The following is a 15771-nucleotide window of genomic DNA, read 5'->3' as shown; positions in this document are numbered from 1 at the left end:
GGAAGTTCAGGTAGTTTTATTCATCTCCAACATCTTTATTTTTGTTTTATAGTTGAAAATGTTTCATTTTCAGGATTGACTCACTATAAGAGCCTGCCCCAAGTGGCCATTTGAGGAATTGCAGTTTCTAGCAGTTCTGCATTTGCTAATGTTAGAATGACATATTTTTTGCCAGAAGGTGGGATGTTATTGTATTTATTAATTTAGTTCTTGCAAACATATGCTCATTTTGACTTGATACTAACAACAAAATTGCAGAAGCATAGCAATACAACCATTCAGCCAAACTGCTAATCCCTTAGTCCACCTATGCACTTTATATTCATGCCTTAGTAGTTGTTATTTACTTAGTTAATTAGTTAGTTAGTAGTCAATAATAGTAGTGGATACCCTTAATTTATCTAATATTTAGTTGTGAGAAGTATATGCATTGTTTGTTTTTCATTAAGAAAAAAAACAATTGATGTCATCATAATGACAGAAATGACAGATTATTATTAACTTGTGAGGTACTTTTACATATATAAATAGAATTTTTCACCATGTGCTTGCACTGTGACCAGAGGTGCTGTCTGAGGGTTAAACACACATTGTGACCTGCTTCCCCCTCTGGCTGCTTAACAGCCGAAATGAAGGTCTTTTTTTCCTTCCACAGCCACCAGCAGAAGGGTCATAACTCCTGCCATCATGTTTATAGAGGGCTGATGCTGCTTTGAGACCGTTGACTTTTTTCCAACAAAGTTATTAAGTGTCTAATTAACACAGTAACGACAATAGAGAAAATCAGGTTATCTATATTTATTACATTATTCCCCACACATAGATATTCACACTGTATCTCAACAAGGAAAGCGAAAGTTTATTTGTATGGTTTATCTCAACAAACAGGCAAGAATGCAACAAAAACACACAATTAAAGAATATTTACACACCTAATCATTGAAAAACAACAACCACATATGTGAAAATTAATGACAGAGGAAGATAAAAAAACGTGTATATGATTAATAATAGAATAATTCAAGGAAAAAGAAGAACAAAGCTTAAACTCAATGAAAGAAAGAGAAAAATCCATAGAAAAATGTTAAACAGGTTTGGATCTAGACAATTCAGTTTTCTTAAAACTACATTTAACAACTACGTTATTAGCTATGTTTACCCATTAATCCAAGCTTTAAAAAGTGTGGGTACATACAACATAGTCTGGATAACACCGCCCTCTAGTGGAGGCAAAGCAGCATAGAATATGTCCTCCAGACTTCACAAATCACAACTCATAGATGACAAAGTCACAAAAACACATTATTAAAAATTAAGGAAACGTACACAAAAACCCAAGAAATACATGACTTTATAGCTGAAACAAACACCTTATATAGATCAGCAAACTCTCTCTCTCTGTGTATTCTGTAAATAATCACATTTTATTTATAAAAATAAAAACCCAGACAACATGCATGTATCCCTAATCTGCTGCTGGATCAGTACCAGCACACTGTCACAGGGTTGCAATCTGACTGATTGTATTTAATGCTAACGTACGCTGACACGGGCATGTGTTTACAGATCATAGTGTGGATGAGTGTCATGGTGTCAGCATCATAGAAGGACAGATTCTTGGAAGAGCAGTTTAGGTAGATGCCAACCTTTTGCAGCTTTTTTATATGTGCAAGCTGCGTTATTGGTGGGCCATTGGCAGAATATTTTTCATTGTTATATGTAAGGAAATTATCTTTTACCCCAAGTTTCCAATAGTCTCTGCTTCCAAACTCTATTTCCCAGTAATGCTGCCCTGAAGTGAACTCTTTGACACTGAATGCATCAATAGTTTTTACATAGACACTGACTGGATTATAACCAAAATCCTGAGATCCTGAGCCAAATATAGGCCCTTGGTCAGGAAATCGATCTTGCCTAATTTGTAGACCGAAAGCATCAATAGTGGAACCATTATAATCATATGTATCATATGTATCAAATGATGTATATGAATAATCCATTTGAGGTTGCCTGATTTGTGAATTACAGATCAAACTTCGCCCATCATTAGACACTAGTACATCCCGACTTCTACTAGAGAGTGAGATCCGGTCTTCTCGTGGCTGGATCACCTGAAGCATCTCCTTCCACACAAAGAACTGCAGGTGGCTTTCATAAGGCTCCAAAGACAGGGAGGTCTCCACCACTTGGAGCTTGTTTGATCTGAGCCTCTTCAGTGAATCTACTGGGGTCTTCGGGGTGTTACCTTCAGTCCAGCTCTTTAAAAACCTCTCTGGGTCTGTCATTTTCAGGACTGTGGTTGCTTTGTCCTCCAGCTCCCTGCTCTCTGACAAAGCTGCTTCTATAGCATTTTGCATCTCGCTCATTCTTTTAACGTCATCTTCCCCTTTGAGCTTCAGCTCATTCTTTATCTCTTCTTCTCTCTTTCTCAGGAACAAGTGCATCTCTTCAAACTGGCTGCTGATCTGTGCCATCAGCTGCTGAGACCTCACTTTGCTCTTAGTTATTTCTTTACTCTGAGCATCGGACTGCCTCTCTGTGGCCTTAATATGATTGGAAACATGTTGCACAAAGGTGTCCAACTCCTTCCTCAGTGACGCAGCTGCTTCTTTGATCGGTTTAAACTTGTGTCCTTCATGCTTCTCCCCATCTCTGCATATGATGCAAGCTAACTGCTGGTCGGTGACGCAGAATAATTTCAGCTTTTCCTCATGTTCAGGGCACAACTCAGCCTTCTGTAAGAAAATGTGTTATCTATTAATAAATATAGCAACCAGTCAGTATAGGTTGTTAGCATTTGCTTATTAGCATCTTGGAATGGCACTGGACTAACACTTGGCTTCCTATGCTTTGCATATCAATTTCACTGGCAAATAAGTGTAGCTAGAAAAAGATAGTTGTGACTAGAGATTATAGTCAGAGTTTATCCTTTATATTTTTCAGCTCTCGTGGTCTTCTATAAGACAGTAATACGGAGCTCTACAGTGCACCTGTTTTGGTTGCATATACGAATATGAATATTTTGCTCTGCTACTGGGGGAAAAAATAGTAGCACTTGTGTGAGTGACTTTTCTCTACACAGCCTGCTGCTAACATGATGCTCAGTCCATGAAAAAAATCCCACTTACAATGTAACAGTTTTTACTAGCTCTCTAGTAAAAATGATTCCCTGTGGTGGTGGGGACAGGCCAGTGGTTTTTGACTGGCAGAAGGGACCACAGTTTCAGTGGTTACGCTGCTGTGCCATGTACATATAATTGCTCGCTCTCTCTTTAAATAAACCCCGAAAAGTAGTCCTAAACAGGATGTACTGGATTTGAAGTTGCAGTTATCATTCACTATTATTGGTACTCACCATGAACCTGGCTGTATGAATAATAATGAATCTCCGCAGTGGGCTCATTCATGCTGGGAAGAGGGTATGACGCCCAAATTACAAAGCAGGAATCTAGTGTACAAAATTTGACTTGTTTCGGAATTTAATTTTCCATACTACTACTACTACTACTAAAGTAATCCTCAAAACAAAACAAAAAAACAACAAAAAAACGAATTGTGCTCTCAGATTTTTTACTCATGCTCTTGGGGAAAAAGTTAGCATAGAGCCCTGCTCCAGGCTCAGAATAAGCCATTTAGTGTGCAGGCCTGTATCTGATTTAACTAATGAGTTTAAGGCAAATAAAATGAGTAAGATTGTGTAATTCATACCTGAGTTTCCTCGTCATGTTCTTTCTTTATCTTTCCTTCTTTGGCCTTTTCGACAAGGTTCTTCAGTGTCAGGCTGGTCGGAAGGCTCGTGGCCTCTGCTGAAACAGAAGACTTACACAGTGGACACTGATGCTGTGTGTTCAGCACCTCTGTAATACACTGTCTGCAGAAATCATGTCCACAGAGAAGAGTCACTGGGTCTGTGAAGAGCGTCAGGCAAACTGAACAAGTCAGTTCTTCATAACTAGCAGACGCCATGGCTCCTGTTTGTCTTTCTGCCTGCTTGCTGCTCTGCCAGCCACACTGACTCTGCACAATTCATAAGTTTCACTTCCCTTGCAAAGCCACACCCCTGTGTGTCATGCATTTGTGAGTCAGTCCTTGTTTTTATGGGTTAACATTTGCCCAAACAACATTTTAGCTCCCTCAAAATGATTTACACTCACTACTGCGAAACAGGAACAAAGAGTGTTTATGAACACTGACTAGAACACATGTGGTGTGTTTTAAAACTTGCCAAAGGAACACATAATAGTTAGTGTAACAGCACACTCTTGTGGTCAGATGCTGAAAATGCAGTTGGGATGTTAACCTGAGAAACATATTATTTATACCCATGTAATCTAATTAAGTGCAAAACTGAAACTGAAGTTTGTTTAATATTTGCTGTCAAGTTTTGGTTTGAGTATTGTAGTATGGAACGCAGATAAAAAAGCTCCAGTACATTTAGCTCTTCTTTGAATAGAATAGAATAGAATGCCTTTTATTGTCACTATACACAAGTACAATGAGATTAAAGCCGTCAATCAGTTTCAGTGAAAAAAGCAATGTATAAAAACAGATGTATAAAAGATATTTAAAAACCGATATTAAAACACAACATAAAAGTGCTGAGAATATAAATATGGTCTATATACAGTATTCAAGTATGGAACAAAAATATTGCACATGTATATGTTTTGGCTCCACTGAGGCAGCGGGAGGTGTAAATGTCCATCAGGGAGGGGAGAGGGCAGCCGATGGTCTTCTGTGCTGTCTTTACAACTCTCCATAACCTCTCCCTGTCTGCTAGTGCAGCTGCCGTACCAAACTGTGATGCATTATGTCAGCCGGGCAAGGTTTAGGTTGTGCTTCCTGAGGACTCTTAGGAATTGTAGCCGCTGCTGAGCCTTCTTGACGGTTGATGTGATGTTCTCTGACCAGGAGATGTCCGCTGAGATGAGGACGCCAAGAAACCTGATGGTGTGGACCCTCTCCACACAATCTCCGTTGATGTAAAGGGGGACTGGATCGGTGCTGTGCTTGTTGAAGTTGATGATAATCTCTCTGGTTTTCTTGGTGTTGAGAGTGAGGTTATTCTCAGAACACCAGGCTGCCAGCTTCAGGATCTCCTCCCTGTAGGCAGCTTTATTCAAAGAGTGGAGAGCTACAGCAACAGGTATCTGCCGTTGGAGAGAAACAGGCTCGGTAGAGGTGACTTGTACGGTTGTTTTCTTAGCCTTAGCCTAGCGCCGGACCGGACCGGCTGCTTCCTCTCCCTAATCTGTCTGCGCCACCTCCCAGACCCGATAACAATCCACGGAGAGCCTGGCAGTCTCGCTATGTCGTCTGGAATGTTGTACAAGTGGTGAAAGTCACTCAAAACAGATATCTGGTGTTGGTTCCTGATATCCAAAAGCAACTGGCGGGTGTACTGGATGTTCACAGTACTGGTCGTGCACAAAAGGAAGAGAAACGACGAAAAAAAAGAAAATGAAAAGAGCACTGAAATGGAGCCGTAAGTCGTTGCATCCATGCATGCCGCCATCTTGACTAACAGTCTCTCTGACTGCAGTTACCACAAATCAAAGATATATCATCCATATAACAAAAGGTTTAACACTGTCAGTGGACTAAAATATTCACAATTTTATTTACACATTTCAAAACAGACAAGGCTATAGAGTACTATCTTGGTTTAGTAGAGACTGTGATATCACTGGTTTGATTGGCATTGACAACAGCTGGCATAAGCTAACAAGCAGTGACAGCTTTGACAATGACTCCATCGTCTCTCCACCTTCAGATGAGGTGTACAGACTCAATGAGTTGTTAGCATTTAGCAGTAGGGCATCAGTAAGGTAACAGGTCCAATGCCAGCTTCTGCCAGACTTCTACACCAGCATACCCAACGTCTTCGCTAGGACCAGATGGTACGATGATGAAAAAGTCCAAATATAAACTTCTATTTGTTTTTATTTTCAATGACAGTGTTACCTGTCATTGTTTTTACGTGGATAATCCATCTTAATGCTAACTGCAGTCAGTGTTTGATTTCTACTTTAAAGTGAAAGTAACTATGAAAGTCAAATTACAACATTTTGCAAAATTGATTGAAATGTAAAACCATGACATCTCATAAATGAAACAATTTTCCTGTAGGAGCCAATTAAGTTGATGTCATCACTTTTGTTTATCGTTACATGGCGACATAATACACTGCTCAAAAAACAAAGGGAACACTAAAATAACACCTTCTAGATCTTACTGAATGAAATATTCCAGTTGAAAATCTTCATTCATTACATAGTGGAAAATGTTGAGAACAAAATAACATAGAAATGATCAATGTAAATCAAAATTATTAACCCATGGAGGTCTGGATTTTAAACCATACCCAAAATAAAAGTGAAAAATCACATTACAGGCTGATCCAACTTGAGTGGAAATTCCTCAAAACAAGTCAGAATGAGGCTCAGTAGTGTGTGTGGCCTCCACGTGCCTGTATGACCTCCCTACAACGCCTGGGCGTGCTCCTGATGAGGCGGTGGATGTTCTCCTGAGGGATCTCCTTTAAAGCATCAGTCAACTCCTGGACAGTCTGTGGTGCAACGTGGTGTTGGTGGATGGAATGAGACATGATGTCCCAGATGTGCTGGATTGGATTCCGGTCTGGGGAATGTTCAGGCTAGTCCATAGCATCAATGCCTTCATCATGCAGGAACTGTTGACACACTTCATCCACATGAGGCCTAGCATTGTCATGCATCAGAAGTAACCCAGGGCCCACTGCACCAGCATATGGTCTCACAATGGGTCTGAGGATCTCATCCCAGTACCTAATGGCAGTCAGGGTACCTCTGGCTAGCACATGGAGAGCTGTGCAGCCCTCCAAAGAAATGTCTCCCCACACCATTACTGACCCACCACCAAACTGGTCATGCTGGAGGATGTCAAGGGCAGCAGAACGTCCTCCACGGTGTCTCCAGACTGTCACGTCTTTCACATGTGCTGAGTGTGAACCCGCTCTCATCTGTGAAGAGCACAGGGCGCCAATGGTGAATCTACCAATCTTAATGTGTTCTCTTGCAAATGCCAATTACCCTGCACGGTGTTGGGCTGTAAGCACAAGCCCCACTTCTTGACATCAGGCCCTCATACCACCCTCATGGAGTCTGTTTCTGACAGTTTGAGCAGAAACATGCATATTAGTTGTCTGCTGGAGGTCATGTTGCAGGGCTCTGGCAGTGGTCCTCCTGTTCCTTGTTGCACAAAGGAGGAGGTAGCAGTCCTGCTGCTGGGTTGTTGCCCTCCTACGCCCCCCCCCCCACATCTCCTGGTGTACTGGCCTGTCTCCTGGTATCTCCTCCATGCTCTGGACACTCTGCTGAAAGACACAGCAAACCTTCTTGCCACATCTCTTATTGATGTGCCATCCTGGATGAGCTGCTATCTGAGCAACTTGTGTGGGTTGTAGACACCGCCTCATGCTACCTCTAGGGGTGAGAGCACTGACAAAATGCAAAAGTGATCAAACATCAGGCAGAAAGGATGAGAGCAGAGAAATGGTCTGTGGTCAGCACCTGCAGAACCTCTCCTTTATAGGGCTGTCTTGATAATCGCCACTCATTTCCACCTGTTGTCTGTTCCATTTGCACAACAGCAGCTGAAACTGATTCACAGTCAGTGTTGATCCTAACTGGACAGGCTGATTTCACAGAAGTGTGACTGCCTTGGAGCTACATTGTGTTCTTTAAGTGTTCCCTTTATTTTTTTGAGCAGTGTGGTTGGTAGGGTTTAAATGGACACAGGTGATTCACACAGGTGAATCATGGCTTCATCAAACTTAGCTTATTAATGACTGTTAACAATAAATGGGAACCTCACCCTGTACTGGGAACGATTCATTCTGGGAACTTCAGAGTGTGGAAGGACAACTTCTCCTGCACCCAGCTGAGTGGTTGAAATATGGTTATGATGATAGTGACTACAGTTTGTGATTGTTAAATCATCATTGTGTACTGGGGGTATCCAACATGGTCATTTATTTCTTTTTCTAAACACCCTTTTGCTGTTTAAGAAAAGTTGTTTCACAACAGTGCTGCCTAATACATGTGATTTATTGTTGTTAAGTTATATTATTGATCCTTTTAAAAAGTGTATACTTTATGTGAAGGTTAAATCACAGGTGGAATAAATACAACTGATTATCTGGTTACCATAGCAACTGTCAGAGAGTTGACATTTTCTTTGAAATTTCATTCCAGAGGCTGAAATAACAGGCAGCTGAGCCACTTTGACTACAACCAAACTGTGACGTCTACACAAGAAATAGAAGAAAATGATCTGGTCCATTGATTCTTTAACATTATGTGGATAAGGTGTGTGTGTGTGTGTGTGTGTGAACACATAGTAGAATTTAACTAAATGCATGCATTCTCCAGGGATTTCTGTCTTGAAGCAGCATCTGTGACTTAAATGTTTTAATCACTTAAGTTTGTAATGAAACAATTTGTTGACATTTTTCAACAGATCTTTTCTTTGTGTCTGATTAACACATTAACAACAATAGACAAACTCACAATGTTTACATTTACTACATTATTCCCCAAAATCCAAGTTAACACATAACTCTATAGACATTCACAATGTATATCAACAAGGAAAAGGAAAGTTTATTTATATAGTTTGTTTCAGCTACGATGCAAGTGCTTCACGTCAAGTGCAGTGGAGGAATATCTCCTGTAGACTCACAGAATCACAAATGATAAACTCACAACTCACAAACTCACTGTCACAAAAACACATTATTAAAAAACAAGGATGGCACATAAAAACATGTAATATGCAACTTTACAGCGGAAATAAACACTTTATATAGATAATCTTCCCAATAATAACAACTATACATCTTAACCTACCAGAATCACAATCAGAAATACTTTATTGATCCCAGGGGGAAATTGCTTTCATTCCAGGCGCTCCATGTATATTCAAAAAAGACAGGTTAGAAATATAAAATAAGGTAAAGTAGTAAGCGTAAAACCCTCCACCTGTTTGTTGTTTTGGATTACCCAAATCTGATTTGAGTGAAATCAGTCTGCCCACTTCCCGTCAGTGTATCGTACATTTCTAAAACACATCCAGAGGGCTCTCTCACTCCCTATTACCACATTTTGCCAAATACAGTATGGATTATGCCTCAAATTTGGCAATACAATCCCGATACTGATTGGTCAGTTGTGTGTGATGTCATACAGCTGATACAAAGAATTTGCTACATAATTACCCCCATTTTTACTTTTTTTTTTTATCACAAAATGAAGAAAAAATACATGTAGTTTTTGTGCACCCTATCTTCCCCATGGCCCCCAATTTTGGGGGCTTTTTCATGCACCTAAAAAATAAAAGCCATATAACACTGTACTAACCATGTAAAAAAATAATCATATTGCATATCAAATTAAACAGGAGAAACTTTACTACAAGCACTTATAAGCCATATTTACACACATCAAACATAACTTCAGCACCACATGGTTATTGCTAGCTCTGTGATACTTCAAGTCACACAAACAAACAAGGTGTTATATGAAAGCTGAGACTTTACCAATTGACACTGTTACAGTTGTTTTGCTATATTATAAACATTTGGTAAATTAGAATCTAAAGAATATAAAAATAAAAAATCACTAGTTTAGAGTGAGTAACAAAAAATTCTGTCTTTCTTCTGTAAATTTGCAATAATCAGTCATATTTGAGGGCAACAAATGCTTGGTTCAGAAAGACCAACATGTCTGTGTTTACTCAAGACTAAAAATATTAGGATTAGACATTTATTATGTTTGTGGAGGACTTTTGTTTTGGGGGGGGGGGGGGGGGTGGCAACGGTCCTTTCGCATAAAATGCATTTTCTTCCATGTGGCTGGTCATTGGTGAGTCTAGCACTAATATCACTATGACCTACATTATGGTTCTCACCTTTTGATAGAGGTGTCAATCACCCTAATCAACCCGTCCATTGCGAAGTTATGAGCCTGCATATTTGTCAAGGTATTAGCTTAGCATTAGGTGGGCGTGGCCTATCTGCTTTATACATCTATTATAACCTATAGATGTGTAATAATGTATGTATACAAGTAAAAACTGATGTAAATAGAAGTGATGAAAGACAATAGTGACTTTAAAATGAAATATATAGTTTGGTTCATTAAATTTCAAGACCTTTAAAAATTTCCAAGATGGCCGCACATGTTTCCTTAATTAGAATGAAATAAAAACTTGGCAGACATAATGTCCACAAACTTAGCTACAGATTGAGATAACTAGATCGCTTCATCTACATCATTTGTAAGGAGATATTCATTGTAAAAGTGTAAATTTTCAACAGACAAGGACATTTTCTATCATTTCTGCTTTGTGCTATCCTAATTTACAAAGATCCAGAGGCATACAAATTAATACTTACACAACCGTGCTAATCCCCCAGGTGTCCCATTTATTATGACACCAAAAGTATCCAAAAACACCTAGTGGTTCCTGAGATATACTCAATTCATTTTGGGCATGCCATTTTCAAGCTGATGCCTTAAAATGGGCTTGGGGTGGAAGGGGTTATAAGGAGATGAGCTCTATTTAATTGAATACAGATATCCATGTTCCATTATATGACATAATAAGATATTATATTTTCTGTAAATTTCCCTTCTAGAATGTGGCATGTATTTTAGCTGTCCGTCACAACATACATCCAAGAATTTAGGACTGTTTTCAGAAAAAACTTTTTTCAAGATCTGGAAAATATAACATAAAGTATTGCTGGATCAGTACCAGCACACTGTCACAGGGTTGCAATCTGACTGATTGTATTTAATGCTAACGTACGCTGACACGGGCATGTGTTTACAGCTCATAGTGTGGATGAGCGTCATGGTGTCAGCATCATAGAAGGACAGATTCTTGGAAGAGCAGTTTAGGTAGATGCCAACCTTTTGCAGCTTTTTTATATGTGCAAGCTGTGTTTTTTGTCGGCCATTGGCAGAATATTTTTTCTTATTATATGTAAGGAAATTATCTTTTACCCCAAGTTTCCAATAGTCTCTGCTTCCAACCTCTATTTCCCAGTAATGCTGCCCTGAAGTGAACTCATTGACGCTGAATGCATCACTAGTTTTTACATAGACACTGACTGGATTATAACCAAAATCCTGAGATCCTGAGCCAAACATAGGCTCTTGGTAAGGAAATCGATCTTGCCTGATTTGTGGATTACAGATCAAACTTCGCCCATCATTAGACAGTATTATTACACCTTCACTGTTGCTTTTCAGTGAGATCCGGTCTTCTCGTGGCTGGATCACCTGAAGCATCTCCTTCCACACAAAGAACTGCAGGTGGCTTTCATAAGGCTCCAAAGACAGGGAGGTCTCCACCACTTGGAGCTCATTTAATCTGAGCCTCAGTGAATCTACTGGGGTCTTCGGGGTGTTACCTTCAGTCCAGCTCTTCAAAAACCTCTCTGGGTCTGTCATTTTCAGGACTGTGGTTGCTTTGTCCTCCAGCTCCCTGCTCTCTGACAAAGCTGCTTCTATAGCTTTTTGCATCTCGCTCATTCTTTTAACGTCATCTTCCCCTTTGAGCTTCAGATCATTCTTTATCTCTTCTTCTCTCTTTCTCAGGAACAAGTGCATCTCTTCAAACTGGCTGCTGATCTGTGCCATCAGCTGCTGAGACCTCACTTTGCTCTTTGTTATTTCTTTACTCTGATCATCGGCCTGGCTCTCTGTGGCCTTAATATGATCGGAAACATGTTGCACAAAAGTGTCCAACTCCTTCCTCAGTGACGCAGCTGCTTCTTTGATCGGTTTAAACTTGTGTCCTTCATGCTTCTCCCCATCTCTGCATATGATGCAAGTTAACTGCTGGTCGGTGACGCAGAATAATTTCAGCTTTTCCTCATGTTCAGGGCACAACTCAGCCTTCTGTAAGAAAATGTGTTATCTATTAGTAAATATAACAGCCAGTCACGTCATCAGTACAGATTGTTAGCATTTGCTTATTAGCATCCTAGAATGGCACTAAACAAAAAGATACAAAAAGATAGCATGTAACTAAATATAAATGTATCTAGATTGTGTCCTTACTATAGTCATAGAAAGAGATTAAAGTCAGAAAAAGTCTTTTAAAGCCAGATTTCTGAGTTAGTTAAGAACACTTTTATATTTTTTGGCCCTAATGGACTTCTGTATTGTACTCATACAGAGTAAACACAAACTGGGACACACCCCTGAATCACTCATTTACTGTACAGGCCTTTGTCTGGTTTAAATAATGAAGTATAAGCAAACAAAATAAGTATCACTGCATAGTTCTTACCTGTGTTTCCTCGTTATGTTCTTTCTTTATCTTCTTTGCTCCTTTGGCCTTTTCAACAAGGTTTTTTAGAATCAGGCTGGTTGAAAGGCTCGTGGCCTCTGCTGAAACAGATGAAAAACACAGTGGACACTCATGCTGTGAGCGCAGCACCTCTGTAATACACTGTCTGCAGAAAGCATGTCCACAGAGAAGAGTCACTGGGTCTGTGAAGAGCGCCAGGCAAACCGAACAAGTAAGATCTTCATAACTAGCAGACGCCATGGCTGCTGTTTATCTTTCTGCCTGCTTGCTGCTCTGCCAGCCACACTGACTCTGCACAATTCATAAGTTTCACTTTCATTGAAAAGCCACGCCCCTGTGTGTCATGCATTTGTGAGTCAGTCCTTGTTTTCATGGGTTAACATTTGCCTAAACAACATTTTAGTTCCCTCAAAATGATTTACACTCACTACTGCGAAACAGGAACAAAGAGTGTTTATGAACACTGACTAGAACACATGTGGTGTGTTAAAACCTGATAAACTAAACCCAACATTATTTATACCCATGTAATCTAATTACATGGTGCAAAACTGAAAGTGAAGTGTATATTTATAACATTTGCTGTCACATTTTGGTTCGAGTGTTGTAGTATGGAATGCAGATACAAAAGCTCCAGTATTTAGCTCTTCTTTTAATAGAATAGAATAGAATAGAATAGAATAGAATAGAATGCTTTTTATTGTCACTATACACAAGTACAATGAGATTAAAGCTGTCACCCAATTTCAGTGCAAAAAAGCAATATATTGAAAGAAATATCTAAAAGATATTAAAAGATATTTAAAAAAATATTTACAATATAGTATTCAAGTATGAAGATATTGCACATGTTGTGTATTGTCCATCTGGATATGTAAAATTGCACATTAAAACAGTGTATGTGAGAGTTCAGGGTGGTTACAGCCTTTGGAAAGAAGCTGTTTTTGAATCTGTTTGTCTTTGTCCTGATGCAACCTGTAGCTCCTCCCAGAGGGTAGCAGGGCAAACAGATCAGAGCCAGGGTGGGAACTGTCCTTGATGATGTTTTTGGCTCTGCTTAGGCAGCGGGAGGTGTAAATGTCCATCAGGGAGGGGCAGCCGATCAAGAATTTCCCCTCGGGGATAAATAAAGTAATTTCTGATTCTGATGGTCTTCTGTGCTGTCTTAACAACTCTTTCTAACCTCTCCCTGTCTGCTAGATTGCAGCTGCTGTACCAAACTGTGATGCAGTATGTCAGCCTGCCACACCTCCCGAGAGTTGTTGCTGGACAGGTGGGACTCCTGTGGCATCCTGTGGTCAGCCTTGGTTCTTTTTATGCCTCTTTTGAGGTCAGCTCGAGCAGCTCGGTACAGTGCTGTATCCCCTGGCCTGAAGGCAGTGTCGAGGGCTCTGAGGAGTGTGCGGACATGGCTGGTCATCCAGGGTTTCTGGTTAGGGAAAGCCTGGATAGTTTTGTCCACAGTCACATTCCCGATGCAGAACTGCAGTACCATTCCTGTGAGTGTCTTCAGCTCCTGATGTTCAAATAAGGTTGTGACAGTTTTTGTGGTGGGCCTGGAGCTACACTACAATGTTGTGCGTGTGGTCAAAGTCACTCGAAACAGATATCTGGGGTTGGTTCCCGATATCCAAAAGCAGCTGGTGGTTGTACTGGATGCTCATAGTACCGGTCGTGCACAAAAGGAAGAAAAACAACAAAAAAGAAAATGAAAAGAGCATTAAAATGGAGAGCCGTAAGCCGCTGCATCCTTGCGTGCCGCCATCTTGACTAACAGTCACTCTGACTGCAGTTAGCACAATTAAAATATATGTTATCCATATAAAAAATAACAAAAGGTTTAACACTGTCAGTGGACTAAAATATTCACAATTTTATTTACACATTTCAAAACAGACAAGGCTATAGAGTACTATCTTGGTTTAGTAGAGACTGTGATATCACTGGTTTGATTGGCATTGACAACAGCTGGCATAGGCTAACAAGCAGTGACAGCTTTGACAATGACTCCATCGTCTCTCCACCTTCAGATGAGTTGTACAGACTCAATGAGTTGTTAGCATTTAGCAGCAGGGCATCAGTAAAGTAACAGGTCCAATGCCAGCTTCTGCCAGACTTCTACACCAGCATACCCAACGTCTTCGCTAGGACCAGGCCAGAAAATAGTCCTAAATTCTTGGATGTATGTTGAGACGCAGCTAAAATACATGCCACATTTTAGAAGTTTAGAATGTTGACAGAAAATATACCTTATGATGTCATAATGGAACATGAATATCTTACATTTTCAAAATAAAAACAAGAAAGAATGCTTCCATCAGTGTTTAGATGTTTTTAGTTGCCACAAAAATTGCTGCCTCTTTGACCACGTCGATGTAAATAATGTATTTCTATTATGGAAAGTAACAAGTCTTACCATAGGTACGTAACAGAAAACTCATTTCTCAAGTCTCTCAAGCAGAGCAAACAATAGATAAGACATATTTCTTTAGTTTTTGCAAATGTATTCAATTAAATAGAGCTCAGCTCCTTATAAGCGTAAAAAGTATATGTATTTTTTCTTCATTGTGTCATTGGTTTTTAATTTCCTTTTTTTCTTTATAAGTGTGAATGTTGTTTATCATTATAGTGTCATTCTTTTTCATATAAATCATTAAAAATAGCTAAGAAAGTAAATTGGGGTAATTATGGGGCTTTAAATGTAGCAAATTCTTTGTATCAGCTGTATGACATCACACACAACTGACAAATCAGTATCAGGATTGTATTGCCAAAATTGAGGTGTAATCCATACTGTATTTGGCAAAACAAGAATAAAATAATAGGGAGTGAGAGAGCCCTCTGGATATGTTTCAGAAACTCACTTTACACTGACAGGAAGTGGGCAGAAATCAGTCCAAAACAACAAACAGGTGGAGAGTAGGTTAAGATGTATAGTATAGTATATTTCCGCTGTAAACTGTTTTTTATATGTCATCCTTGTTTTTTAATAATGTGTTTTCGTGACAGTGAGTTTATCATTTGTGATTCTGTGAGTCTACAGGAGATATTCTTCCACTGCACTTGGTGTGAAGCACTTGCATTGTGGCTGAAATAAACCATAAAATAAACTGAAATAAACCATATAAACAAGCTTTCCTTCATCATGCATCAATGCCTTCATCATGCAGGAACTGCTGACACACTTCAGCCACATGAGGCCTAGCATTGTCATGCACCAGAAGGAACCCAAGGACCACTGCACCAGAATATGGTCTCACAATGGGTCTGAGGCCACAGCTCTCATTGCTGTGCCATCCTGGAGGAGCTGCACTACCTGAGCAACTTGTGTGGGTTGTAGACACCGCCTCATGCTACCTCTAAGGCTGAGAGCACTGACAAAATGCAAAAGTGATCAAACATCAGGCA

General features: G+C 39.8%; 3 protein-coding genes across 4 annotated transcripts in view; all 3 read right to left on the bottom strand.

Annotated features, from left to right (window-relative positions):
* Positions 1-783: 783 nt before the first annotated feature.
* LOC114437985 (nuclear factor 7, ovary-like) lies at positions 784-12654 on the bottom strand. 2 transcript variants are annotated; one of them, XM_028408981.1, is made up of 3 exons: positions 12343-12654; positions 11224-11948; positions 784-1914 (listed from the first exon to the last, which is right to left on the bottom strand). In XM_028408981.1, exons 1-3 carry the CDS (start codon positions 12601-12603, stop codon positions 1482-1484), a joined length of 1419 nt encoding a protein of 472 aa, XP_028264782.1. In that variant the 5' UTR covers positions 12604-12654; the 3' UTR covers positions 784-1481. The 2 variants fall into 2 exon arrangements, with proteins under 2 accessions (XP_028264782.1, XP_028264781.1); XM_028408980.1 differs by lacking the exons at positions 11224-11948; positions 12343-12654 and adding an exon at positions 3709-4033 and having other exon boundaries at positions 784-2735.
* Positions 8436-15771, bottom strand: part of LOC114437989 (nuclear factor 7, ovary-like) — an 11048-nt gene continuing 3712 nt past the window's right edge. The window contains exon 4 of the mRNA XM_028408986.1: positions 8436-9244. The gene's annotated coding sequence lies outside the window, so the exon portion shown is untranslated. The remainder of the gene's footprint in view (positions 9245-15771) is intronic.
* Positions 9593-15771, bottom strand: part of LOC114437988 (nuclear factor 7, ovary-like) — a 21265-nt gene continuing 15086 nt past the window's right edge. Inside the window, exon 3 of the mRNA XM_028408983.1 lies at positions 9593-11228. Within this exon, the coding sequence (XP_028264784.1) occupies positions 10791-11228 (438 nt within the window). The 3' untranslated portion in view covers positions 9593-10790. The remainder of the gene's footprint in view (positions 11229-15771) is intronic.

The sequence above is a fragment of the Parambassis ranga genome, chromosome 7, assembly GCF_900634625.1.
Source record: "Parambassis ranga chromosome 7, fParRan2.1, whole genome shotgun sequence".
Taxonomy (NCBI): Eukaryota; Metazoa; Chordata; class Actinopteri; family Ambassidae; genus Parambassis; species Parambassis ranga.
Note: the sequence above shows the minus strand (reverse complement) of the source record. Positions and strands in the feature narration are given on the sequence as shown.